This window comes from Stegastes partitus, unplaced genomic scaffold, assembly GCF_000690725.1.
Source record: "Stegastes partitus isolate 25-593 unplaced genomic scaffold, Stegastes_partitus-1.0.2 Scaffold1205, whole genome shotgun sequence".
In the NCBI taxonomy this organism is placed as follows: domain Eukaryota; kingdom Metazoa; phylum Chordata; class Actinopteri; family Pomacentridae; genus Stegastes; species Stegastes partitus.
The window spans coordinates 58,672-85,140 of NW_007578936.1; the positions used below are offsets into that span (position 1 = coordinate 58,672).

Here is a 26,469-nt window from a genome sequence, read left to right on the forward strand (position 1 = left end):
ATGCACAAAAGAGCGTATCATTTTTTTAGTTTTTCGACAAATACTGGGGGCTGCAAGGTGGCTCTGTGGTTAGCACCGTTGCCTCGCAGCTAGAAGGTCGCCGGTTCGGGTCCCTTTGCGTCTTTCTTTGTGGAGTTTGTATGTTGTCCCCGTGCAGCGTGGGTTCTCTCCGGGTTCTCCGACTTCCTCCCACACAGTCCAAAAACATGCTGAGGTTAATTGGTGATTCTAAATTGTCTGTAGGTGTGAATGTAAGTGTGCTTGGTTGTTTGTCTCTAAGTGTAGCCCTGTGATAGACTGGTGACCTGTCCAGGGTGTCTCCAGCCCCCCTGTGACCCTAGTGTGGATTAAGCGGTGTATATGGATGAATGGACAAATATTGGAATGAGACGTGTGGGAGAAAGTTTTTTCTTTCTATTTAAGTTTCATGCTCTGATAAATGGTTGAATTGTGCTGATTTGGTGAAGAAAACACGCCTCTAAACGCCAAAGAGTTCAACAAAAGAACTTTGACTCAGAAGTGGCACCTTTTAACATCTCCAACAACACACTCCTGAATCTCACGCGACACTTCTGTGACCTTCACGTGAGTTTCAGTGACTTCTAGAAGCAGCGATAGTGAGAATCTACATGTGAACCGAAGCAAACAAGCTCTTGCGCGGTTGTGTTGACAAAGGCTTCACACGATGTCCTCCTCTTTGCATCCCGATTGGCTTTTAGCTGCTTGGCGTTTGGAGAGCACATACCAGGTACTATGTGAGTGCTCTTTGTCCGGGTTTGTATATTTAACCAAGTAAATTGACTGCTGGCCCTTCGGGGGGGAGGCGAGCGGACCTCCATATTGAAACGGTGACAGTTTGACAAGTCTCCAAGTGGGTTCCTCGTGATAACAGATGAAGCAGATAAAGAGGAAGCTCTTTCTTTGCTACGGTCAAACTCCCACAGCTGCTTCCTCCTCGACCCAACGGAAGCCCGTCTCCGAGTTTCTGCAGATTCTACGCGACTCACCATCAAGATAGAGGACAGATTACTGTGGTGTTCTCACTCCTTTGTCCATTTGACAAAACAAAACAATATACACTTCTTTGTGACAACTAATTAAACTGGAAAAATGGGAAGAAAGACAACAGGATTTCCTCACTGTTCCAGCTTCACAGTTTCCCAAGACACTCTGCTATTAAAACCAGCTGGGTCACGGGTTGAAAGGTCAGAACCTGCAGCTTTGATATTCATCACTGATGCATATGATGTTGGTTTTACAGCGGTGAACAAAGTGAGGACATGGGCTCTGGACCGGGAGGTGTTCCAGAACATCATGAGGAGGACGGCCGAGACGCGGCACGAACAGTACCGCAACTTCCTCAGAAGGTTAGCGCCAACCAATTGGCATCAAATATCCAGATGTAGGAAAGTTATTTTGCTGTTTTGGTACCTTCGATGTAGATGTATATTGTAGGATTTTACCACAAGGCAGTTAGGGGGGGTCAGTATGTTTTTTTAAAGAATCAGACATCTACATCAAATTATCGCATAATTAGTATAAGAAATGGCACCACGCTGGAGAACTTTGGCAGTCCAACAGATTTCTAAAGAAGCTACTAATGTTGTAAAAGTACAATTCCAACGTAGAAGTCCAAAACATTTTATTTGTAAGCACTTATTGGCGACAGCAACAACTTCTTTAACCACACTCAATGTTCACCGTCTCTAAATAAGTCATTGACGTATTTTTTTCAGTTTTATTTAAAAGGTTAGTTACACATAAACTTGGGTAACAATTTTAATTATGATATTTTCTGGAGGTTTAAATTGCTGGGGTCAAATTAAACCCGAGGATAAAAGATGTTAGTAAATCTGAAGGTAATAGGAGGGTTAAATGCATGTGTGTTATGTTTTGTGGAAGAATTTTGAGAGCAAAGAAAATGTTCATGTCCTTGGCTTTGAGCCATATTGGACCACTCGGGGTCAGAACAGCAAATTTATAGCTGAAGAGTCTTAACACACCATCAACCGGTCACATATTTAAACACACACAGGGCTACATGGGATCTCATTTAAGTTTAGTTTAAGTCCATCTGATGAATGTGAGCCCAGTATTTACTCTTCTTTTAGTTCCAGTATGGTTGACTTTAGATGGTCTTCACCACCTCCTGAGGACAGTATATCTGTCATTAGATGTTCCACTTTCTCTAGCAGCTACTTCTTCAGCTCCATAGCCAAACCTGTTTCCACTGCAATGCTATAGGAGGCAAAAAAAAAAAAACGCTCTGGCTTGACTGTATTTCTTTAAACCAGTCGCATCCAATGTGGGCGATGCTAAGCCCAGGATGCAGCAATGGTGCCCCAAAATACTAGTGTGGGGGAAATGTTTTCTGGTTTAACATTTAGTTTACCAAAAGAAGCAAGCCTGCCATACTGCACAATCAAAATCTTTGGCATGTTTAGCTTGTATGTTGTTGCTTGGAGGTTGTAGTTGTTGTTGAAAACGTTAACACAGACAGAGGAGAAAGCAACAACAATAAAACAATGAAACAAAGAGGCTTCTGCTGTTGGGTAACAGGGCTCTCATTGCAATAAACTACTGTAAACATACAGCCAAATTCTAGCAGTGGTGTGTAGTTTTATTTCCCTAAATATGAGAAGAAAAAAAACTTGTAAAATCTGATGCTTTTTATAGAGCCAAAAAGAAGAATGACCATTAATGAGCAAACCACTGTGAAAACAGACTTAAAATAAATTCAAATTAAACTACTTTGACTTGGTTTCTAATAGACTACGATTTGTTTTACATTACTGCATTTGAATAAAAAACACAATATGCTTTATCATTAATCCTCCGTTATTTTAGGTGTTTAGTGCTGTATGCATTTTAAAATATTAACAGTGTTGGGATTTTAATTCTACATTGTTGTTGTTGTTGTATTTTAAAATAAGTACAGCTGATGATAGTAGAAACACAAAAATAGTATAATATTAAAAGTTTCATGTCCAACTATAGTGTACTTTAATTAATTATGCAGTAAGCAAGTATTTGAAGTGTTGGTAACATGTGTACTATCATAGAAAAGGTTTAATCCAAGATCAATTGACTTAAACTTAATGAACGATGTTGTCAGTTCCACGTCTCCTGCTGTGATGCATGCAGTGATTTGTGTTGCAGAGCACGATGTGATGTGTTTTTTTTTTTTTTTTCTCCCGTCAGTGTTTCACTCTTGGCTAATCTGCCGGAGGACAAGCTAAGCAAAATAGTGGACTGCCTGGAGGTGGTAAGTTATTCTGTCAAACTATCTCTGTTTCTACTGGAGGGACACTTTGACTTTTTTCTTTCTCTCTCTCGTCGTGTTGCTTCGGCGTTGCACAACCTCCTGGCAGCTCCGCAGATAGCTGCTGTCAAAATATCATTACCATTTGGCCATATACCATTACTGCGTGTCAGCACATTCGCTCTGCCTCCAGTCGGCGAGACCTCACAAATTACCTTGTTGATGAACAGAGCCGATATTATTCCTGTCATCGCCGGGTGCTGTATATTGTTACCGTAATTATTTGACTAAGGCCCCAGAAAGTGTTTATTCAAACGGGGGACGAGTGATTTCTTAAAGATGTGCGAGTGACAGCCGTTTGGTGCGAGTGTGCAAAAAAAAAAAAAAGGAATTGTGTGCGATTGTGTACGCAGGAGGCCGACGCTCGCTCCACTTTCCCCCTCCTTGTATTTCAGCTGCGAAAGAGAAAGCAGAGAAAACAGCCTTTCTCAGCGTCTTTTCACAATGAAAACTTCAAGGACGTCGCTCGCAGTCGCCGGTCATCCTGCTGCCGAATCCACTTATTCAGTCTTTTCTAATGGAGCTGATTCTGTTGCCTCTCGGGGGGGTGGAGGCGGCTGTAACATAATACCGGTGCAGATGTTCACTGAGAATCCGCCAGATGATATTGAAGCGTCTTGTCAAACAGTGGAGGGGGAAGGAATTTGTACGGGTGAAGGCGGCCAGACAACCTTGTTTTCAGGATTCTCTGACGGCTTTTTCGGTCTAATTGGCAGATTGGAATTTGAATTGGAAAGATTAAATGGCAAAAAAACATGCTTCTTTGACAGTGAAAACACAAAACGAGGGGTGAAATTAATTGCACTCGTGATCCTGGCACGCAATATTTAGTAATGTCATCACACAAACGGGTGATTCTGCCCTCGGAGCTGCAGGCTGGAGCTGCTGCTCTGAGCGCGGGAGGTCAGTTTAGGTAAGATTAAATCAATAAAATTGATTTTGAGCTTATTTAACCGTCTAAACTCCATAATCTGCCAGCCAAAATTACACCATTTATCAGAGCCAGAAACTGTAAAAACAGAAAGAACTGTCGGATTTGGAACTTTTCACCAGACAGTTTGGTTGAGAAAAAAAAAGCTTAAAAAAAAGATAAAATAAAAATCCTCCCTACAGCCTGCTATTGGCATCAACGCCCTCTCACACTTGAACTTGTTCTGTGGCACTTATCCAGGTTGGTGTCTCCTGACTAGATCCTTGCTTGTGTTGGATCTACTCTCAGATGTACGTCGCTTTGGATAAAAGCGAAACTGTAGAATTGTAGAAAATTGTGATATTTCATAAAAATGTAAAAACAAGCCAATCATAAACAGTTTGCTCAAAACAGATTCTGTAAAAAAAAACAAAAGAATTTGACATTCCTCCCTGCAACCATGAAGCCATGTATCACTGAGCTGTGCCCAACAGTGACATGACAAAAATTCAGGGACTTTACAGCTGAACTGCAGGCAGTGTTTACACGCAGTAGATTGCAGACAAGCATAGAAACAAATATCCATCCATTATCTATACACCGTTTAATCCTCACTAGGGTCGCGGGGGTCACTGGAGCCTACCTTAGGGCGAAGGCAAGGGACACCCTGGACAGGTCACCAGTCTATCACAGGGCTACACTTAGAGACAGACAACCAAGCACACTCACATTCACACCTACAGACAATTTAGAATCACCAAATAGTTATTTTTGGACTGTGGGAGGAACCTGGAGAAGTCGGAGAGAACCCACGCGGCATGAAGAGACCATGCAAACTTCACACAGAAAAATCCCAGATTTCCCCACCGGGATGCAAACCGGCGACCTTGTAGCTGCGACGTGACAGTGCTAACCACCGAGCCACCGTGCAGCCCTAGAAATAAATAGAAAATGTAAATAGTAAAACAACAATAATATGTGGAGTCACCATTTTTTGTTCCAGTATTAGTAACATCTGTGGCTGCTTGGAAAACTGTTGTACATGCTAATTCCAGGTTTTTTCAGTTTTTGTGGAACAAGTAGTCAAACTTTCGCTTTTTCTGAGTTATTGCGTTATATCTTACTTATTCTGGATTAAAGACATTTCTGAGTTCTCTCTACTTCTAGTCTAGTCTAGGTGCAGGACTTTGTATTGCAGAGACAAGCAGCCCACAGTTAAGAAAAATGCCCAGAAACTGCTGAGTTTTATTGTCTTTGGCGCCACCTGTGGCGACAAGCAGTCACTACAGTTGGGTTTTTGAACCTCACTTTTTTCTCGATATCCAATTTTTGTTAGTTAGTTGGCTCCATTTGTTGGTTTTGTCATCGTAACATTTACTCCCAACTCCAGCAAAAAGTCGTGCGCTGCTTGACAAACAAGTGAGTTAAAGGGCGACATTGTCCGGTTAGCTTGTTTCTCCAGTTTATCAAAAGGCTGTAAACATAGAAGTTTAATGTCATTTCTTCAAAGGGTTGGAGGCTCTGTCTTTTTTTTTTCCCTCATTTGACAATAGACAGTGACTTGACAGACACTGATTTAAATGAAAATCCTATTTTCTCTTCTTAGCTTGAACGTGACATTTAGTCTTTCTTTCTTTTTCTCAAAAATGGGGATCAATTTAAGTTATTTTCACTGCAGCAAAGGAAAGCACATACATACAGTCCCCCTATAAACAAAAGTGCTAAATTAAAGACCCATTTTGTGCAGCAACATTAATTCTTAGTGCAAAGAAAGCAGTTTGGATCAGCAGATTTGTCCCAGAGCAGGGGCTTGTTTGAGAAAGACGGTGCAAATTGAAGAAATAATGGCTCTTGATTAAAGATAATAAAGTAACTGAGACACTTTATCACCCGTCTGCGCTTCATTTTTACGCTACATTGCTGTAGCCACATGCTAAAATCATTCTGGGAGCTCAAGGAAACACACACAGGTTGTGACAGCGAGATGACATCTGATGCAGTGTGACTGTGTGACAGATGGACAACTAGAACAATGACATGAGGCAGTCAACTCTCCTGCTGCTGCTACGAGCTACCTCCTGTCCTGCAAGCTGACGAAGCTTCGTACGATCGACATGCCGACTCATACAGGAGTTTATTTAGGTCTAGATAAGATTATAGATAAATATGACGTGGGTCTTGATTGTTGGAGTTAAAATCCCTGAGCATCCAACTGTTATGCTGTGAAACTAAATCATCCTTCTTTTTAGTCTTTTTTACTTTCCAGTGACAAAAAAATGGATGATCTTTGCTTTTCTTTGCTCCTGTGACATTTTTACTCACTGTGAGCTCATTTTTCACTGCAATATGAAGTATAATCATGACTAGAAGTAGAAAGAACCCAGAAATGTCTTTTGTAAAGCCATATAAATTCTGAAAAAAGAAAAATCTATTTTGAATTTCTTTGATTACTTATTTTACAAATTAAAAAAAAATAAAAAATTGAATCTACATAAACAAAATTTTTTGTGTGTTTTTTCCAGTTGTTACCATTACTGGGAAAAAAAACAACAACAGTGGCTCTACATACGATTGATATTAAATTATTCACATTTTTAATTTGCTTCCATGCTTGTCTCCCATCTGCTCACTGAATTTTTGTGACGAGTGTTGATTCCAGCTGAGTCACCAAACCAAACTTCTCAGTCATGTCGAAAAATGCAGAATTTGTAGTTTTTTACAGAATCTGGTTCGATTAAACGAGACGAGTAGAATAACGAAATTTTAGAAAACGTCCTCATTTTAACCTTAAATGTGGTTTCAGAGTTCAAGGACCGCTGGAAAGTTGAACATCTGACGATTCTTTGTGCTGGTACAGTTTCTGGTGGACAAATAGTGCAACGTTGCCTTTTTTTAAAATTAAAGATAACGTACTGCAGCATTTTGAGGTTGAGATGTTAACTCTAGAGAGAAGATGACGTATATCTATAAGTCCAAAACCATGTGCGCACAGCTGTTATACTTTATATTTACAGAGTTAAAACAAAACCATGCCTCTGCTATTTATCTCTTAACAGTCATTGTTTGCAAAGAGGTGACTACAAATCATAAAAATAGGTTATTTTAAAGCAACAGGTAAAATACATTTATTTGACTTTTGGCAAAGCGTCAGAAGGGGAAATTAACACTGCTTTCACATGGACCGATTAAATATAAGACAGAGCCAGCAGGCCTTAGCTTAGCTTAGCACAAAGACAACAGCTATCTTGTCAAATGGTGACAAAATTCGCCCTCCGGCACCAATTAGCACGTTATTCCTCACTTGTTTCATGTGTTAAAAACCCCCAAAATGTGTGTGTACAAAGAATGTGAGTGCAACTGCATGGCCTGAAAATGAAATCCAGACATGACCAACTTGTTTGACATATGTATGTACAAATTCTGACATAATTCAGCTCTTAAAGCAGTTGTTTACAAGACTTTTATTTACTTGTTGCCCTGTAAAAACCTGCTTCTGTCATTGTCATATTTTGCCCTTTCTAAAATCACTCATGCGTGCTCGTGTCATAAGTGATATTTCAGCAGCTCCTTGAAGGCAGCACGATGCTTTCAGGGAGCCGTGCGGGGAAGCCGGTCCACCTGGGGGGGCTACCGGTATTAAAAATAGGTCCAGGGCCTTTCTAGTGCACAGAGAGGAGACATGCGATTTGAATATGTGCAGCGACCGCTCGATTGACGGTCGGAAAAAAAATAGGACGAGTGCAGCCAAAACGGACACAGTCGATCACAAACGGAGCAGAAGTGGCTCAGCGTGACTCTGACAAACCAAACCAAGAGGAGGCCGGCGGTTCGGATCACACAGACGGGCATGAATGTTGGGGGGCTCTTTTTTAGTGTAAATGTGCTTTAAAAATGGTAAACACTGGCAGCTCAAGGAAACAGCGTTAACTGCTGTCGCTCTCCTGCATCATCCAGACAGTCTCCATAAACAAAACCTTGGCATGTTGTCTCCGCTGTCACCGACGGGTGTTAAACTGGGCTCTCCTGAAGCGTAAACGGGACGTAAACAAACTCGGGCGCTCGAGGAAAAAAACGCCACTTGTGTCAAGAGTTTTGACAGTAAACACCAGGGAACGTTTACGCGTGGTTGCCCTGATTTGTTTCTTCACTTTTTTTTTTTTTTTCCGCCAAAGTTCCTCCGGATCGCGGCCACGGACGGTCGGTTGCCTCGGGGCTGCCGGGTGCATTTGGCGTCGGGCCCAGGCGGCATTTCATCCTGGTCACCTTCGTTCTCTGCACTTGTGCAACTAAAAGCTTCAGGATGGAAGGCGATCCGGCAGCCCGGCTGACTCAGCAGCCCGGTTTGAGCGGCTGCGGTCGGGTTCGGAAGAAGCCGTGAGTGACGGGATGAAGTGGAGGAATCTGTCTGCGGAGGAGAGAGAACATACCAGACCTCAGTGTTTAACTCGAGACAGTTTCAAAGTGTCGCTCAGTTTTATGGCACTCGTAAAAAGTGAACTAAACACTGAAACAAGTGGGTTACTTCTGCACCAGCTGGACTGTGTCAAAGTGGGCAGATGACTGGCCTTCTTACCAGCCCTGAATAAAGAAAACGACTTCATTCCACCTCAGTTTTTTTAATAAAATGATGGTGTATCTTAGAAAACCAGGATTTTCCTTTTAGCTCAGTAACCATATTATAGAACTCCTCCAGTTGCGATGCTATCAGAGTGGCTTCACCATCATATCTGCTCAGTGCATGTTCAAATATTGTCCATAAATGCAACAATCGTAATTTCAGTAACTTTTTATGCCTGTAACTGATAAAGCTCCTGTTGGTGCCAATCACAGGAGAAAAAAACAGCCTCTTAGGGTGAAAAACTAGGGTTTCATGGTTGGTGGCAACACTGGAATGGACAGAAATATTGACATTTTTTGACTAAATTTGCACCATCATATAACTGGTTTGTATTATTCTATGAAAGCAGGCTTGTACCATTGAAGATTATGTGTGGATATCAATGGGCCTGCCCAGTTTCAAGGTTGTAGCTACATTATTTCTCAAGTTATGGCACTTTGATCCACAGGTTGGTGCAAAGAAAATGATGCAATAATGGACTTGACCCCACCCCTCTATAGGAATATTTACCTCAACAGCTAACGTTACCTTTAACCCCAGATTTTACACATGGTCAACTCAGTCAGTATTTACCACTGAAAAGAAAAGTGAAGATGGTGAATTGAGGTGGAATGAACAAAGGGTTTTCCAACTGACAACTTGGCAATCAAACAACTGGCGATTGCTGAGATATCTGTAGACGTACATGTGGCTCAAGCAAGAAACTCTGAATGCAAAATTACCTATTTGGGATTATTTTGGATTTAAATCTGATAAAACCAGCAAGCTAAAGACCTAAATAAAGCAATTTGCCATCTTTGCAGATGTAAAAGTGTCTGCAAAAGATCATAACATCACCAATAAATCAGCTTGAGATCTTTGATGAGCAACAAACTGTACTAACAGGCTGAACAGCTTCTCTGAAACTATGTTTTTAAAAGAGTCCAATTCTGTCTAAATGAACAAAAATTTGGAGATAATAGATGCTGTTAAGTGATCTGACAGTTTTTGGTTGAGTTCTCAAATGCAATTCATGGATTGACGTTGCTTTTTTAGCACCATTTCATACCATTTCTGTAGGGTTTTAATCCCTAATATGTAAGGTAATCAAGAAAAATCAAATCATATGAACACTGCAGGGTCTTACTCTCATTATTTGGAGGAGGTATAGATGAAGCCGTAGTACCACTAATCAGGGCTGCAGTGGTCGTCGTCCTAGAATGACTCCACAGTCACTGAACAATCCTTTTAACCCACTTTACTCCTCAGTGGTTTTAATGTTGTGGCGGGTTGTTATATATGTAATGCTGTTACTGGTTCACTCTTACTGGTTTAAACTGAGTTTAAAATGGATGATTTAAACACAAACAATTACTCTGTGCAGTAAGCATACAAAAAGGCTGCTGGAGAGGAAAACAAACAAAAAACAAGTGCCTTTGTGTTTCCACTGTTGACCACATCTGGTCAATAACTTTGTTGTCTATCGGATACCCAGAATAGGTAATTAACTGATTAACTGTGGAAAACAGACCGATTTGTTCAGGAGAGCCACAGACCAAACCGTGAACAACAAGCTAAAGTTGCCACACATGAGGATCTACGACATCACAGCAATGAAAACATAAATGATCAGAGGACACTTTTAAATTTGGTTCCAGTTTCTGTGTCAGCCGGACTTTTCCCTGCGTCCGTCCCTGCAGTTCAGAATAAACGCACGTCGCTTACGTCATCCTGTTATATCATTTAATTAACCGGTATCAAGAGCGTGGGAGGTGGTTGCATGCAGATTACACATTTCTGATTTGTGTTACTGGACTAGCATCCGATTGATTAGTTGACGAATCAATTAGCTGAGCAGCTGGAAAATAATCCACAACACCATTAACCCTCTGAACCCCAAGCAGTCTCTGGATGGCTTTTTGTTCCTGCCACATTTTTACTCACTGTGGGCTCATTTTTCACTGCAAGTCCTGCACCTCTATGGAAACATAACAACCACGACTAGGAGAAAGAACTCAAGAATGCATTCAATGCACTGTAACTGAATTATGTCAGAAATTCTAAAAAAAAAAAAAAAAAGGAAAACTAAATTGGAGTTTCTTTGATTTTTCTATTTTAAGAAAACTGAAAAAACTTAGAATTAACATGTGCAACAAGTGGCCACAGCTGTAACCAACATAAACATAATGGCTCTACATATTAAATGTATTTCACTTCTTACATTTTTAGTGTATTTTCTGTCTGATCCGTGTAAACATGGCTGCAATTCAGCCTAAAAGTACCTGAATTTTTCTAACGTGACACAGACACAGCGTGCACAGAATTTTGTGTTTTTTTACAGAATTTAATGCAAATGGTTTATTTTTAAAATAAATTTTGAAACACGACATTTAAAATAATGTTTCTTGGATGAAATATGACATTTTAACTCGGATGATTTTCTGGCCAAAACAGCATATCACTATGACTCTGCTTATCCAGTTTCTGACATGGATTATTTGTGTAATTTTAATTGTTTAAAAATAAATAACATAAATTTAAAACCAGCTGGTAGGATTTGGGGTTCGGTTTTGCTAAATTTTAAAGTGAAACTGCTTTAAAATGACATACAAAAAATTAGTGTCATATCAATACAGTTTGTGAACTGGTTTTGCTTTTTGTTCAGCTCGAATAAGCAATAAATTGAAGCCATCATTTTGGAAACCATGTTTTCAATGAATTATATTTTATGGGGGTAAAGTCATAAAACAATTCAATGCTCATGTAGGCTCTGATGTCAAACACAAATATTGATCGTGGTCAGAGTCCTCCTGACTAAAGGCCCTCGCGACAGACGTTAAAAACATGATAATTACTGTTTACTATTGACCTACATTCGGTGTTTCATGTGTCCCACGAGCCCCTAAAATCCCTCCTGATCAGCAGGCGGAGAAGCTCTGAGTAACGGAGCATCATTGACGGCTGGACTCCAGCTGCCGCCCCCGCGGGGGGACGACTACCAGGAACCGGCCCGGCCGGGTCAATGCTTCAATCAATGTAATGCTTCTGCTCTGACTGTTGTCCTCCCCCATCCTCACCCCCAACCTCCCCCTCAGGAGTACTATGACAAAGGAGAGTACGTCATCCGGGAGGGCGAGGAGGGCAGCACCTTCTACATCATCGCACAGGGAAAGGTAACGTGATTTACAAAAGCACATATTTCAACATGTGATTTATGACCTTCAGACTCCAGTTCTTACTAAGCTGCATCTCTGACTGACACCCTGACACATGTATGATTAACCAGTAAAGTTAAAAGCTTTATTTATCTCCCAGAAACACAACACTTCTCGGGTTTTTTTTACACATTAGTTTCTTTATTTATTTACCGAATGACTTAAAAAAGTGCTTTGATGCCGTTTGGGAATAATGTGAGACTAATTACCAACTCCAGAGTAGAGAATTATTAAAGACGCTTTGTGCTCAAACTAAATTTGGTGCTTTTATGACATTTTATGCTGTGGGATGTTCAAGGTCCCCCGATGAAGCTTAGATAAATTACATTTTCTCAGGTTAGCGGGTCTCAAATGGGGCACGACCTCCATCATCTATTCAGCAGATATATTACTGCTTTTAAATGAAGAATTATATGTTAAAAAAATGATAGTTGAGCAATTTAATGAATAAAAATAGCAGGCAGAGGGAACCTCATTGTGCCGTGAGACAACCTAACTTGTCAGTCGTAGTTTCTGCTTTTATTTCTATCGACTATTAAAATGTGTTGCACACAATCGGCACTGCAGAGATTTCCTGAGACATCTTCAGACTGTGCAACAATGACACTCATTAATGCCAGAAACACAAGACTTAATCCTCTCCTCCAACAACAAGAAAATGAATCCTCCAGTGCTACCGTTGGATAATGCTGTGTGACGACTGATCAGGATGCTGCTCCAGTGTTTGCAGTGAAGCCTTTTCTTATCACTCATCCTGAGTGCTGAATGACTGCAGAGGCACCGCCACAATCCCACAGTTTGGCCGGACGCAGCTTTAATTCTTACTTTGAGCCCTTTAGTTTGGTTTACACAATTATTACACAATTAAGATAGAGGGCCTAATGTAGACACTCCATGCAGCATGTGATCAGTAACACACAAGTAAGAAAACCAGTGATAATTAAAACTACACATAGTCCACCTGTGATTCAGCCTAATTGCATGAACATGGTTATAAAACGAGCTGCAAACATCATAAAAGTCTCAGTTTTGGACTGATGGCCTGCGTCTATATCCATGTCTGCATCATGGCTCCACACGGGAAAACATGGCCAGAAGAAATGAAAAAAGAATTGATTGTGACGCTTCACAAAGATGGAAAACGACACAAAAGAATCAGCGAAAAATGTAAAAAAAAAAAACAACAGTTTGCATCAGTAATCAGGAGGTATAGACAGAGCCATAGTACCACTAATCAGGGCTGCAGCGGTCGTCCTCCTAAAGCGACTCCACTGTCATTGCACAATCTAGCTCTGAAAAACAAATGGGCTTCAGATTTGGCACAGGAGTTATCAGTTAAAATCTGAATGTTAGTGACAGTTCAGACATTGAGAAGGACGGTGAATAACGTCGACATCTGTAGAAGGCGTTCAAGAAAAAACCCTTGTTTGCTCTGCAAGGTGAAACTTTGCTAAAAGTATGAAAAGAAGCCTGATGAATATCGGAAGCATCCTCTTTGTTCAGATGAGGCCAAGAAAAATGTGTTTGGCTCAAATGGAGTCCAGCATGTTCAGTGTGAACCTGCCCAGAGCTCCCACAGTGAATGCATAGTCCTGACAGTGAAGCATGGAGTTGGCTGACTGAAGTGACTGAGGTGCTTTGACCAGTTCTGATTTGTTGCTTCAGAAACTTGTAGATCCTAGTGGTTATTGTTGTACAGTGCCTTTAAAAAAGTATTCACTTGCTTTTAAAGTTTTCCTATTATATGGAGTTATGGCCAGTTTAATTTGGCTCACAACAAGAGAACGAAAATGCTGAAAAAAGCTCATATTTAATCTTGACTAGAGTTTGCCCAAAGACATGAGAAAGAAGAAGATTCCTTGGTCTGATGAGACCAAAATTGACCGTTTCGATCATCAGAGTAGACCAACACACCATTCCTACTATGAAGCATGAAGGCGGCAGCATCGTGATGTAGAGCATGGTGGTGGTAGCATCATGATGTGAAGCATGGCAGTGGCAGCGTCATGATGTGGGGATGACTGTTTATAAAATGAATGCAGCAAAGTATAGAAAAGTCCTGGAGGACAACCTGATGCAGTCTGCCAGAGAAGATCTGGGAGAAAACAGCCAAAGCTGCACAGAAATGGTTTAAAGACAACAACATAAAGGTTGAGTCCAAACCCAGACCTCATTGGAACCGAGAATTTGTAGGCAGGTCACTCACGGTCCCTTCATAACCTGACAGAGTTTGAACAGTTTCACAGAGAGGAATGTAGTTAAGTTGCAGCATCCAGATGTTCAGGCTGATTGAGACCAACACAGGCTCAATGCTGTCATTGTGACCAAAGATGAATCTACTAAATACTGATTTGAAGGGGGTGAATGCTTTTGCAGTCACTTATTTTTACCTTTTAAATTTTTAATGAATTGACATTTAAAGTCAATTTTGACATCAAAGAGCCTTTTTTTTTGGTAGATTTTGGTCAAAAAAGCCAAATTAAATTGGCCATGATTCAATGCTGAAAAGCTTCGAAGGATCCCACGTCATGCTCAGAGGTTATTATAACCAACAGAAATGTGAACAAAATTAATGCATTTTCCTTCAGGAACGGACCGATTTTGGCCGACAATATGTTGACCAAACTGTATTCGAGTCCGGGGGTGTTTGGGGCTATGACTCACCCGCCCGTCTGTCTGATAATTCAGCAACCTGACACCGGCGAGCGAAGGGAGATGGAGAGGGGCCAGGGCCGTCCACAGGGGACTTTCAAAATGCCATTACGAGCCGATGCGAGACAGCAGCTCCTAAGCGCTAAGCTAACCAAACCAGAGAGAGACACATGTTGTTTGGGAGGAATGGGGGGCTAATACAGGAAATGGCTTCCCACCCCTCCACCCTCCCGTCCCCTCTTTGTACCCCCTGAGCAGTGTAGGAATAAACTCTGAGAGTGCCTGCCACCAGGAAAAACAAGGGGGAAGTAAAGGTCACCGAGGTCAAACGGGACACTTAGCTAAAACACACTTCGGCCATTATGGCTGTGATGTCATTGTGGCATTTCTGCAGCCGGACGGTGCCACGAGTGGGATGTTTGACCTCGACCGGGGTGGGCCACTGGTTTTTAAAGCCTCACAAATTACTGAGAAGTTTCCCAACACCCGGGCCCACGCCGGAGAGTTTTAGCTGCTGCAGTAGGCAGAACGGCAGAGCAAACAGAGGCGTCTGATTAAAAGCCTTTTACGATTAATGTGTCTATTTTGACAGCGCGGCAAGAAAATATGAAGCCACTTAATCACACGTACGCCCATCGTGTTCCAATTACTATAATTGAATATGTCAATTATTTTAATTTTTTAGAATTTCAAGTTTTTACAATGTGTGAGAAAATATTCAGAGGGAATTAAACGCACCTGTAAAAGCTGAACTGGAGACACGAAAAGCGGTTCAAAGATCCGGTAAACTGTTGCGCAGGTGAAGGTGACCCAGACCACCGAGGCCCACAAGCTGCCGCAGATCATCAACACTCTGCAGAAGGGAGACTACTTTGGAGAAAAAGCCCTCATAAGGTAAAAAACACCACACCTCAGCACCGACTGTCATTTCACCCTGCTGATGAGAAGTAATGGCCAAATCATGTCAATAAAGTCGAGTCAATATAAAGTACAAATATTAATATAAACCCTCTGAACCCCAAAACCCAGCTGCAGGTCTGACAGGCATGTTGTCTTTTAAGAAAAATCACCAAAATTACACCATTTATCAGAGCCAGAAACTGTAAAAACAGACAGAATTGTCGGATTTTTCAACTTTCTGACAGTTCTGTTGGACAAAAGATCCAAATCTAAGCTCAAAAATACAGATTTTTCATCCAAATTATTTTATTCTTGATCCCTCATTTATATATCTGCCAAAAAGAAATATTTTCCATCAGAGTTTGTTTAAAAAACAAATCAATAAATAAAACATTCTGGGCTCCTCTGCACAGCTGAGAAGCCGTGAGTGACTCGGCTGTGACCAAAAGTCATATAAGAACAATTCTGGCACTTTTCAGCTGAATCGCTGGCTGTGTTCACACAGAGCAGTGAGGAGACGCGTATGGAATTAAAATAAAGATATAGGTCGTTAAATATGTGGGTAAATGTAAAAACAGATAAAATTATTGGATTGTTAACTTTATGACGTTTCTGAACTCGTCACCTGAGACAGTTCTGTCTTAAAACCAAATCTAAACTTACAATTTGCGTATGTCGAAATATTCAAAATAGCTTTATTCTTCATGTCTCATTCAAATATCTGCCCAAAAGAAATCATTTCCACCAGATTCTGTAAAAGAAAAACAAATAAAATCCACGTTTTAGTGACTCCCTTGCAACCAGAAGTCACCTGGAAAAAATTCTGAGTTTTGGGCTGAACTGTAGGCTGTGTTTTCAAAGAGAAGTATGGCCTCTCATAACAATGTAAGTTGTATGTAGAGGAATCTTTTTTATTTCCAGTGCTGTTAACTGTATAACTGTAAAAACAGAAGAAAATCATTGGATTTTTTTTTAAAAAAAAAGCAAAACTTTGCAACAGTCTTTAAATGATTTATCTGGGAGATGCAGTTCAGAAAACCCAACCAAGTTCATAATCAGGATTTTTGATCAAAACTACTTAATTCTTCCTTTTTATGTAGAATATTCACCAAAAATAAACCATTTGCACTAAACTGATTCTGCATAAACCAAAAAATCTGCACTCTTAGGAGCACATCTGCATTACAGCAATGGCAATCTTAATGCCGAGTGCCATCATGATGACATAGTTATCCCATTCGCTTACCGCCGTTACTTTACGATCCTTACGTCTCCAGGAATTGCACTGCTCCTCTGTTGTAGCAGCAGAAATGGTTTAAGTCCTACTATGACCTTCAAACTATGAAGCCATTTCACCCACTGAACATCTGATGTGTCTGACAACATGATCGGGCCAACGAACATGTCTGTCAACTTCACAGAGTGGGACAAGTCTGACAAGAAAGCACCAACAACTTAATTACTTGGTTGTTTTGTGACATCCATGCCAAGTGTTGGAACATCAAATACTTCAAAGAATGATGGGAAATTAATGAAAAAAATTCCGTGTTGTGCCCCAAACTCATTATAAAAACAGTTGTAGGGTTCAGAAATGTGTTTATGCGTTTGATGTGTACTTCTGTTTCAGTGATGATGTCAGGTCAGCCAACATCATCGCCGACGAGAACGGGGTGGAGTGCCTCGTCATCGACAGAGAGTGAGTTGTCTGACATTTCAGGTGTTGGTTTACATGTCATCAAAGGAATACCAGGCATTGCATCAATCAAAGACTTTGAATTATCCTGCTGAAGAAAAATGTCTGAATGCCAGCTGAAAATGGAATGTGCTGCCAACGTAACATGAACGACTGCTGCGTGCTTTTTGTTCTTTTTTTCTTTTACTTGCTGTCAACTTTGCCTCGAATTTTCCTCTGAAATCTCCTCCTTTATCTCAGCGGGATGACTCAGTAAAATAGTTGAGATCAGCCAAAATTCCAGTGGTTTGCGTATTGACGTGCGGTCGCTGTTTTTCCAGGACATTTGATCAGACGGTGGGCACCTTCAACGAGCTGCAGAAGTACCTCCAAGGATACGTGGCAACACTGGATCGCGATGACAAGAAGAGACATGCCAAGTAGGTGCAGCGGTGGATGCTCAGGACAATGAACCAAAATAAACAGAAAGAAGAGAAGAGATAGCTTTTTGAGCTTTTTTTTTTTTGTAAAAATTTAGGGTTATCAATGATTTGTGATGGGAGGGAGAAAGGAATTTGGTTTGGGAGTGTGATTGAAGCTGTGAATCAGAGTGAAAATAGAAAAATAACTCATTTATCTTCGTCATATTTTGAATTCTATCCTTTACATCTTTACTTTCTACCGTATCTCTGTGCAGGAGGTCGGTGTCGCGTCACCAGAGTCAGCCGCTGTCTCCAGATGTCATCCAGCTGAAGGAGATGGTGTCGGCGTTTCCTCCATCCAGGCCCTTCGATCACCTGGATGTTATTGCGACGCTCGGGGTCGGCGGGTTCGGGCGCGTAGAGCTGGTGAGGCCTGAACCGATGGATCTGCATGTGGAGATGAAGAACCACAAACACAACCGGAGTTTAGAGCTATGTGACGTATAAATAAAACAGAACCCTACTACTCTAGTGTCTCTCAGATAGATCAGTGAACCAGTCTTGCCTGTATTTTAAATCAAAATGTAACACAGCCTTTATAGGTAGGAAAGATTTACAATTTCTTATGTATATTTAATTCTAAATTTCTTCTCATTGTTTCCACAGACAGTTTCCCATTATGGACTGTAAGACAAAGAAGTAGCATTGAAGAGGAATAGTTATATTAGGAGATAATCACTTAAGCTGTGGGAGCTTCATCTTGACAGATAATGATGTTAATAAATAACGTTTCATCAGTTCATTTGTGTTAATAATTTAACTTATCAAAGATATATTAACCAAAAAGGCAGAGGACAAAGGACATGCATGTCAGAGAGTGAATTGTAGATTAGCTGTAGCACCTGGTTGCACCACCAGGTGGAGACTCCAACTGGAAAAAAAAAGATGGTAGACTTCAGTTCTTTTGTATTTAATACTGGAGCAACCAGAGGAGGACTGCAGCAAGCAAAGAGCATTGTTGGGGTTTAGCTAGCAAAGGGCCACCATGACCAAGCTTCCTGTGACGGTTAATGGCTACCCGAGGGAGCCAATGTAAAAGTAGTCGACTCAAACAGTGCTCTGACAACCCAGAGGCACGTACAGTTAATTGAGTTAATGGCAAATGTTGAGTATGCTGTTAAAAACAGCTGCATCAGCAACACATGGAATAGGATTCACAGTACTCACCTTGTGTTATTGATTGTTCACGACCAGTTTCCAATGTTTTTCTAAATTTGTAGCCTAAAAAACAAAATGCTTCCAAGCTTTTAGGTGTTAATAAGGAGGTCATGTTAAGGGGTTAATGTGCATTGATGTATCTTTGAAAAAGGTCTTCATAGCAAGAAAAACAAGGACCTCATGTGGGAGCCTTTCCTGCTATGAGAAGTAAAAAAGTATATTGCTAAAAAGCTTTCAATCTTCTAGACATCCAGAGCTGCAATAATTAACTGATAAATGATTAGTTGTCTAATTAAGTGGTATGTTTTTGAGAAAAAAAGTCCAAATGATCTGATTTCAGCTTCTTCGATGTGTAAATGTTCTGGTTTCTTTCCTCCTCTATAACAGTAAACTGAACATCTTTGGGTTGAGTCCAAAACAAGACAGCTGAAGATGTCATCTTGGGCTTTTGGAAACACTAATTGACATTTATGACCTTTTTCTGGCATTTTATAGGCCGGAAATTGAAAATGAAAAGTGTTTCTTGCCCTTGTAGTGACATCTCCCTGTTATGTCTGGGTGCAGGTGAAGGTGAAGGGTGAGGACATCACCTTCGCGCTGAAGGTCATCAAGAAGAAGCACGTGGTGGACAACAGGCAGGAGGAGCACATCCACTCAGAGAGGAAGATCCTCGCTGAGGCGCGCTCGCCGTTCGTCGTCAAGTCAGTCCTCCCAAAACCTATTTCCATTTCTGATCCAACATGATGAATGCCGGCTCCATTAGTCTGGGAAAACAGTGCGGCGCTTATTAGTTTTTGATGAGATCACAGTCGAGGCCTTGAGCAGATTACATCTTCTCAGCGGGGCACAATGGCAGGGGATATTGAGATGTCTGCTATAGAAATGTGGTTATTCCTCATGAAATATGGCAATAGGAGCTTTTCTTTGCCTTCTGTGAGATTACGATGATCTAATTTCACAGTGTGCAGCGGAACAGACTCACATATTAAAGCCATTTTTCACCTTTCTGAAACGCTAGTCCTGCTAACCTCCTCTTCATGCACTCTGTGTACTTATTTCATTTCTAATCTGTTTTCAAGACTGTTTAGAGGTGATCTATGATTCAGGACCACGTAGGGTGACGGTGTGGTGGAGTTACTGACATCCTGCCTCGGGTTTCGTGATCTCGAATCCATACGTGATCCTGGTGCTGCCATTTACAATTAGCTCTGAAAATATCAGCACAGAACCTAACGAATGAGGGTTTTATTTGTGCAGTAATGCCTTTAAATGCAGTAGACTGTATTAATGAACAACATCTGTGGCTGTATTCATTACTTATTGGATGAGATGCTTTGACTCATTGGTTCTGTCATCTCTGCTGCTTTGTACATTTTAAAGTTGAACTTCTTTAGCTTACTGACAAATCAACGCTGAGTCATGTTGTATTTCACCAAATGAAAGCTAATGTGAAGTATTTAGGCGAATGATTATTAAATTTATAGTATTAATTAAATCAAACAGAAAGACACAAGACAGAAACCGTCATTATTAGTAACCCTGGTGGCCATTAAGTGAACTGCAGGCTGTTGCTGTTAGCCATGAGCTAGCATACTGAGCATTAGCCAAAACAGTGACGTTTACCTCATGCTAGACGGTTAATGTGGTTTGACTGGAAACTAGATTATATTTGAGTCCCCAGTGTTTGTGCTGGTTGTTCGTTAGCGTTAGCAGTCTCCATTTTTAAGCTAGCATTAGCCGGAGTTGCACACATAGACTGTATATTAAAGATGGATGGAGCTAATGGGTCTGAGAAGTAAAGCCAATGCAGAAGTGGTTTTAACTTGCAGTATTTCTAACAGCCAGCAGGGGGCGACTTGATCGCTTATAAGTAAATGAGAAAATCTGCCTCCTTCTCATTTGATCTGTTACTTCAGTAAACAATTTCCTAATTAGTTCATGGTCTCAATCTCTAATTTCAAGTCTCCTTCAATGCAGCATGATGCCTGTTTTCAAAATTATGGTCTCATTTAGGCTAGACTAGACGATAAAACAGGATATGTTGTAGGGCAGGCCTCAAGTTCTCAATCAGATCCACTTCTTGTTCTTAAGTCTGGGTGCAAAAAACCAAGACAACACAGGCAAATTCCAAACTTGAGGTTTTAAACCAGTCGTCCACAAACCCATCGGTGATGTTCGCTGTTTATATAAAGTCAGTGGCTGCACACTGGGAGCGCTGTCAGGGAGCAGAAAAGAGGCTTTTAGGCACATAAACATCACATTAATTGGACTTTTTCTGGAAAATTTGTCCTGAATCCATTACATTGAAATCACAGGCTGCTGTAGGCGTTCAAGAAAGTTATTTTTTAGGTTACGTTAGAATCTGTTCACACTGTGGCAGTAAAAAAAAAAAAAGATTAACACATGCAATTTGCTTTCCATTCTCACATTCAGTGTCAGGTTTAATTGAAGCTTAAAAAACAATCAAAAGTATTGTATGAACATGAACAAATGATTCTGATTCTATTATCCTGTCATTTGGCTTTAAGCTTAACTACTCTGTGCTTCTCTTTCTTCAGACTTTATCGTACGTTCAAGGACAATAAATACGTGTACATGCTGCTGGAGGCCTGTCTGGGTGGAGAGATCTGGAGTCTGCTCAGAGACAGGTAAGATGCTGTCACTGTGCTACAGGAAAATCACTACATTTCCCATCCAGTCTGTAGAATAATGGCATTTTACCAGCCTTGCCATTTTTTGCTGGCTTTCTGGAGCAGGTAATGGCATTACTGCTGTAATTTAGAGACTTAGACAGACTTGCAATGATGAATCCCAGTCCCAGCCTTCATAAAGGACTCAGTAGGGGATGTTTATTAATGGGTTCAGGTGTTTTTGTGTAATGAAACCATTTCACACCTCCTGAGCAGAGCAGGATCTAACTCCTTCTCGTCTTCAGGGGGAGCTTTGATGAGCCCACTGCCAAATTCTGCGTCGGTTGCGTCACGGAGGCTTTCGATTACCTGCATCGCAAAGGTGTCCTCTACCGAGACCTGAAGCCTGAGAATCTCATGCTGGATGCTGAGGGATACATCAAACTGGTGAGGCGGCACCTTCTGTCTTCACTGTTCGATCCTCACTGTAAATAGTTTCATCATATGTGACGATGAGTGTGTCTCTAGTGGGTTTACAGAGTTGAGTCTAATTAGAAATAAAGTCTGTAGCATCTGGGTCACAAAGTTTTCTTCCTGGTCTTTTTTAACCTAACTCTGAATATAGTAGTTATCATTCTACATTTATGGAGATAAACTGGCTTCTCATTGTTGTTTGAAATCTAACAAATGCCAAAAAGCAGCTCAGTGGTACTTACATTACAAATACAGGCTCTTGAAACCCTATAAACTCCAGAACCTACTGGGGAGTTTGAAAGGCATGTTATTTTTTTAAAAATGGCAAAAATTACACTGTTTGTCAGAGCCAGAAACTGTACCAACAGAAAGAATGATCGTATTTAAAGATTCTAATTTTCCTTAAACAAACCACACGTAGCGTTTGTATGCTAAAAGTAACCAAATCTAGGATCAAATTTGTAATATGTCATCAAAACCAATTCGTACTACTTTATAAATCTGACTTCTTGGGGCAAACACAAAGCCATTACTGACTAAGCAAATTAGATACAGAGCAAAGCAAAACATATTTATACAATAAAATAGTTGCAGCATGGCTCAAATACAGCATACAGAGGAGGAAGCTGTCAGTAAGTGGCTGGAAGATACATCCAGCATCTAGCATTTGTAGAGGTTGTATTAATGTAAGCAATAAAATGTCAGCAGTACATGGAGCCACCTTTGTTTTTGTTTTGTTTTGCAGTAATCAATGAAAATTCAACTCTTGTTTTTTCTTTTCTTATGATTCATGAAACTATAACTCTTATACTGCACAGAAAACCCTTTTGAGTTTCTTTACCTCTAGTCATGGTTGTTCTGTTTCCATAGAGATGCATGGCTTTATATTGCAGTGAACAATGTACCTACAGTGAGTGAAAATGTGACAGGAGCAGCACACATATACATTTAATTTGGTAATTTTCTGGAAAAAGCTCTAAAAGGTTCCAAAATTGTCTTAGTAGTGTCTGAGTTCACTGCTAAACTGTGCCTCCACAGGTTGACTTTGGTTTTGCCAAGAAGATCCGATGTGGTCAGAAGACTTGGACGTTCTGCGGTACTCCGGAGTACGTGGCTCCAGAAATCATCCTGAACAAAGGCCACAACTTCAGCGTGGACTTCTGGTCTCTGGGCATCCTGGTGTTTGAGCTTCTTACCGGCAGGTTAGTGCATCTGCGATTCCGATCGTTCCTCATTATCATCCTTCTTTCTTATCACGTCCATCTTCCTGCTGGTTATCAGTAATTACGGTTTACAAGAAATGAAACGTCTCCTTCGCCCCACAGTCCTCCGTTCTCAGGAAGTGACCAGATGATGACGTACACGTTCATCTTGAAAGGCATCGAGAAGATGGACTTTCCCAAGAAGATCACCAAGAGACCCGAGGACCTCATACGGAAACTGTGCAGGTACAACATAGCACAGGGAGGGCTGCGATAAATCTTTCACTTTCTTAGAACAGAATCTGATGACGCTTGATGGTTGGACTCATTATGCGAAGACAAATCTTCGTAGAGAAAACCCAACAGTCAAGATACCCGAGATGTCATCCAATCAAAAAAATATGAACTTTAATTGATTGGCAGAACCCAGCGTCTTTAAATACAACTTTTGAAGCTTTTCACGTAATTTCATGACGTTGACATAAGAGACGGTGGAGTTTAGGGCAGGGCTCTCAAACTCAATTTACCTGGGGCCGCTGGAGATAGAGTCTGAGTGAGGCTGGGCCGCATCAAGTATTTTAAAAAAAAGGGTTTCAAGTATTCCAAAAAAAGTACAACTGATTCAGTCTTCTCAATCTTTATTAATAACAATTCTGAACATGAGGTTCTTCAGAACATGGGCTTCTCTTACCTACTCCTTGCTGCCAGAGATCTGGCTTCCTCTTACACAGCTGAGCCACATTTGGCTTGAGGGAGGAGGCAATTGTAACCCTCAGTATGGCTTGAAGGTGCTCATCAGTAAGTTTGGACCTGTACTTTGACTTATTAAAGTTCATGGTGGAGGAGAGCTTTTCACACAGATAGAAAAAAACAAACGAAAAGAAAAACATGCATTTGCACTGGGTGACAGGATATAGTTTCCCTCCACTCGGTGACACTCCCACATCATGTTTCAAGTGACTAATGTTGCTAATTTGCGTTGCTGTCATGAGCCTGAGCTATGGTAGCCCACAAAAAATACAAAATGCCCAGGGCAACAACTTGCGAAGGAGCATGTGAGAAAAATGCCCGGGCTGCACTAATACTAAACTTTGATGTCAAGTCGGGGGCCACAAAGGCCGCGAGTTAGAGAGCCCTGGTTTAGGGTGAAGGTCGTAGGGGGTTAGTCATTTGTTGTAACTATATGATGTTCCAATAAATGCCAAATGCAAAAATGGTTCATGAAACCAGCCTGCTATGTGCTGCTTTAATTGTAATAATCCAACCAGCAAAATGCTTCAAGCTTTCGCCTTAATTTGTGAAAAATGAGGAATGTTAAGGGTTTAAGGAAGGACCCAAAAGAATAGGAACAATAACTGCACCTACGTAAACCTGTTCCTTCTCTAATGGGTGAAAATTTGTGTTGTTGAAAGCCTCTATCTTGTGACATGTAGAGCTGTGAAAATGTATTGATTTAATGACTAGTTGTTTACTCGTTTAAGATTTGACTAACTGGTTTGAGTAAACTTCTATGGTAGTGAATGGGATATCTTGGGTTTTGTCCAGAACAAGACATTTGAGGACTTCACCTTTAACTTTTTCAGATATCTAACCTTCTTAAAGAGTCTTTAAATATGATCACCAAAGTCTATTGTTTTAAATGTTAGGACATATTCTCACTCTGTTGTTCCATTCTGTTGATGTACTGCCCCTCCATACCAGAACTTCTAACTTTACTTCCACTACGGCTACTTTATTTATCCAGAGTTCGCCAGTTTAGCATTTTGGAAAGTTGAGTCTACGTTTATCTCTGTCTGCCAGCAATCTGTCGAGGATCCGACCTTTGTAAGCACTCAGAAACTCCACAACGGCAAAGAATTATCCACCATGACAACCAGGAGGTCGTGAACACCGGCGTGTCCTTTGGCCTTTCTTGGTTCTCTTGCTTAAAGACATTGTGGGTGTTTTTGTTTTGCTAATCCAACAAACAGCTCAAATAAGGTTTCACTCAGAAAATCACGAAAAAACAACCATATCTGGACTTCGGAGAGAAAACCAAATGTGGTCCAGTATTTAAAGAGAGAAAATTATTGTCTTCTTTGGACCAAAACCATAACCTCCCTCTCCGATCTCCTTCACAGGCGAAATCCGTCGGAGCGACTCGGCAACCTCAAAAACGGAATAATCGACATCAAGAAGCACAGGTAGGAGCTGAGGATCATTCTGCTGCTTATCACGACGGGAAGACTAACTGTGCAAATGAGCCCCGGTTGGACGTTATGGATGAGAGTCGGAGTTTACGATCTCTGCAATTAGATAATCACAGAACACAGCATACACGAGGATGCACAGCATGTTCAAGCCTTATTGCATTATTTGACTCGGTTAAATTTGGGACTATCTTCTTTTGTAGAGATAACAGAGAGATGCAGGAAGCTACAGCGAGCAGAGTCATAAATCACAGCTGGACGGGGTTAATAGATGATATTTTCATATGTGGTGCAGAGATTTCATACTAGAGCTTCTTTCAACCCCAGAAATAAGAACTAAAATTCAAGTCCGTAGAGAGAGAATAAAAGAATAAGTGGCACTAAGAGCTGGTTAGGAAACAAAAAAAAACACTGATGTTTCTGCAGAATCAAACTCATAAAAGAGAAAAAACACTGATAAACAGATTTACTCACTGTTTATTATGAGTTTCTCTGCTGTGTCTGAAGGTGGTTCAATGGCTTCAACTGGGAGGGACTGAAGGCGAGGAGTTTACCGTCTCCGCTGAAACGAGAAGTAAGTGAAAAACAGCCAAACTCTGACAGCAGTGGACTGTTTCTGCAAAACACAGGTGAACACTGTGAAATCTGTCGTGTGTTTGTGGACCAAAAAACAAGAATAAACTGATGGTAAACTAACCAAAGCACTGTTTAGAGTAGGGACTAAGAATATTGTTACTACCTTTACTCTGATGTAAAGTCCTTCATCCACATCAAACATTTAATATAATTCGTAGGAATCTAATATTTATTTTGAAATCACATTTTAAAAAATCTGTATTTTTACAACTGACACGTCAGATATTAAACTGTTCTGTAGCTGTTGTTTATTTTTTTTTGTAAAATCGCCTCATGATGTGGGGGAAAAAAAACAAATCTAAAAGCTGATCTCTAATTTTTTTCTTGGTTTCTAAAATATATTTAATAGAGTCAAACTTGTCAAACATTGCTGCCTTTGAATTATTTTGTTCCCAAACCATAAAATGGAACTTTCCTCATCCTTCATTCG

The 26,469-nt window shown here is 40.7% G+C and overlaps 1 protein-coding gene across 3 annotated transcripts in view; it reads left to right on the plus strand.

The window, feature by feature from the left end:
- prkg2 (protein kinase cGMP-dependent 2) overlaps nt 1–26,469 on the plus strand; it is a 45,991-nt gene that overhangs the window by 17,808 nt on the left and 1,714 nt on the right. For 2 of the 3 annotated variants that reach the window (XM_008297276.1, XM_008297277.1), the window contains exons 5-18: nt 1,262–1,367; nt 3,202–3,265; nt 11,925–12,002; nt 15,496–15,590; nt 17,224–17,292; nt 17,610–17,708; nt 17,966–18,116; nt 19,473–19,609; nt 21,467–21,556; nt 21,844–21,985; nt 23,051–23,214; nt 23,338–23,460; nt 25,335–25,397; nt 25,911–25,977. In XM_008297276.1, the coding sequence (XP_008295498.1) occupies nt 1,262–1,367; nt 3,202–3,265; nt 11,925–12,002; nt 15,496–15,590; nt 17,224–17,292; nt 17,610–17,708; nt 17,966–18,116; nt 19,473–19,609; nt 21,467–21,556; nt 21,844–21,985; nt 23,051–23,214; nt 23,338–23,460; nt 25,335–25,397; nt 25,911–25,977 (1,448 nt within the window). The remainder of the gene's footprint in view (nt 1–1,261; nt 1,368–3,201; nt 3,266–11,924; nt 12,003–15,495; nt 15,591–17,223; nt 17,293–17,609; nt 17,709–17,965; nt 18,117–19,472; nt 19,610–21,466; nt 21,557–21,843; nt 21,986–23,050; nt 23,215–23,337; nt 23,461–25,334; nt 25,398–25,910; nt 25,978–26,469) is intronic. The other variant, XM_008297278.1, reaches the window with a different exon arrangement.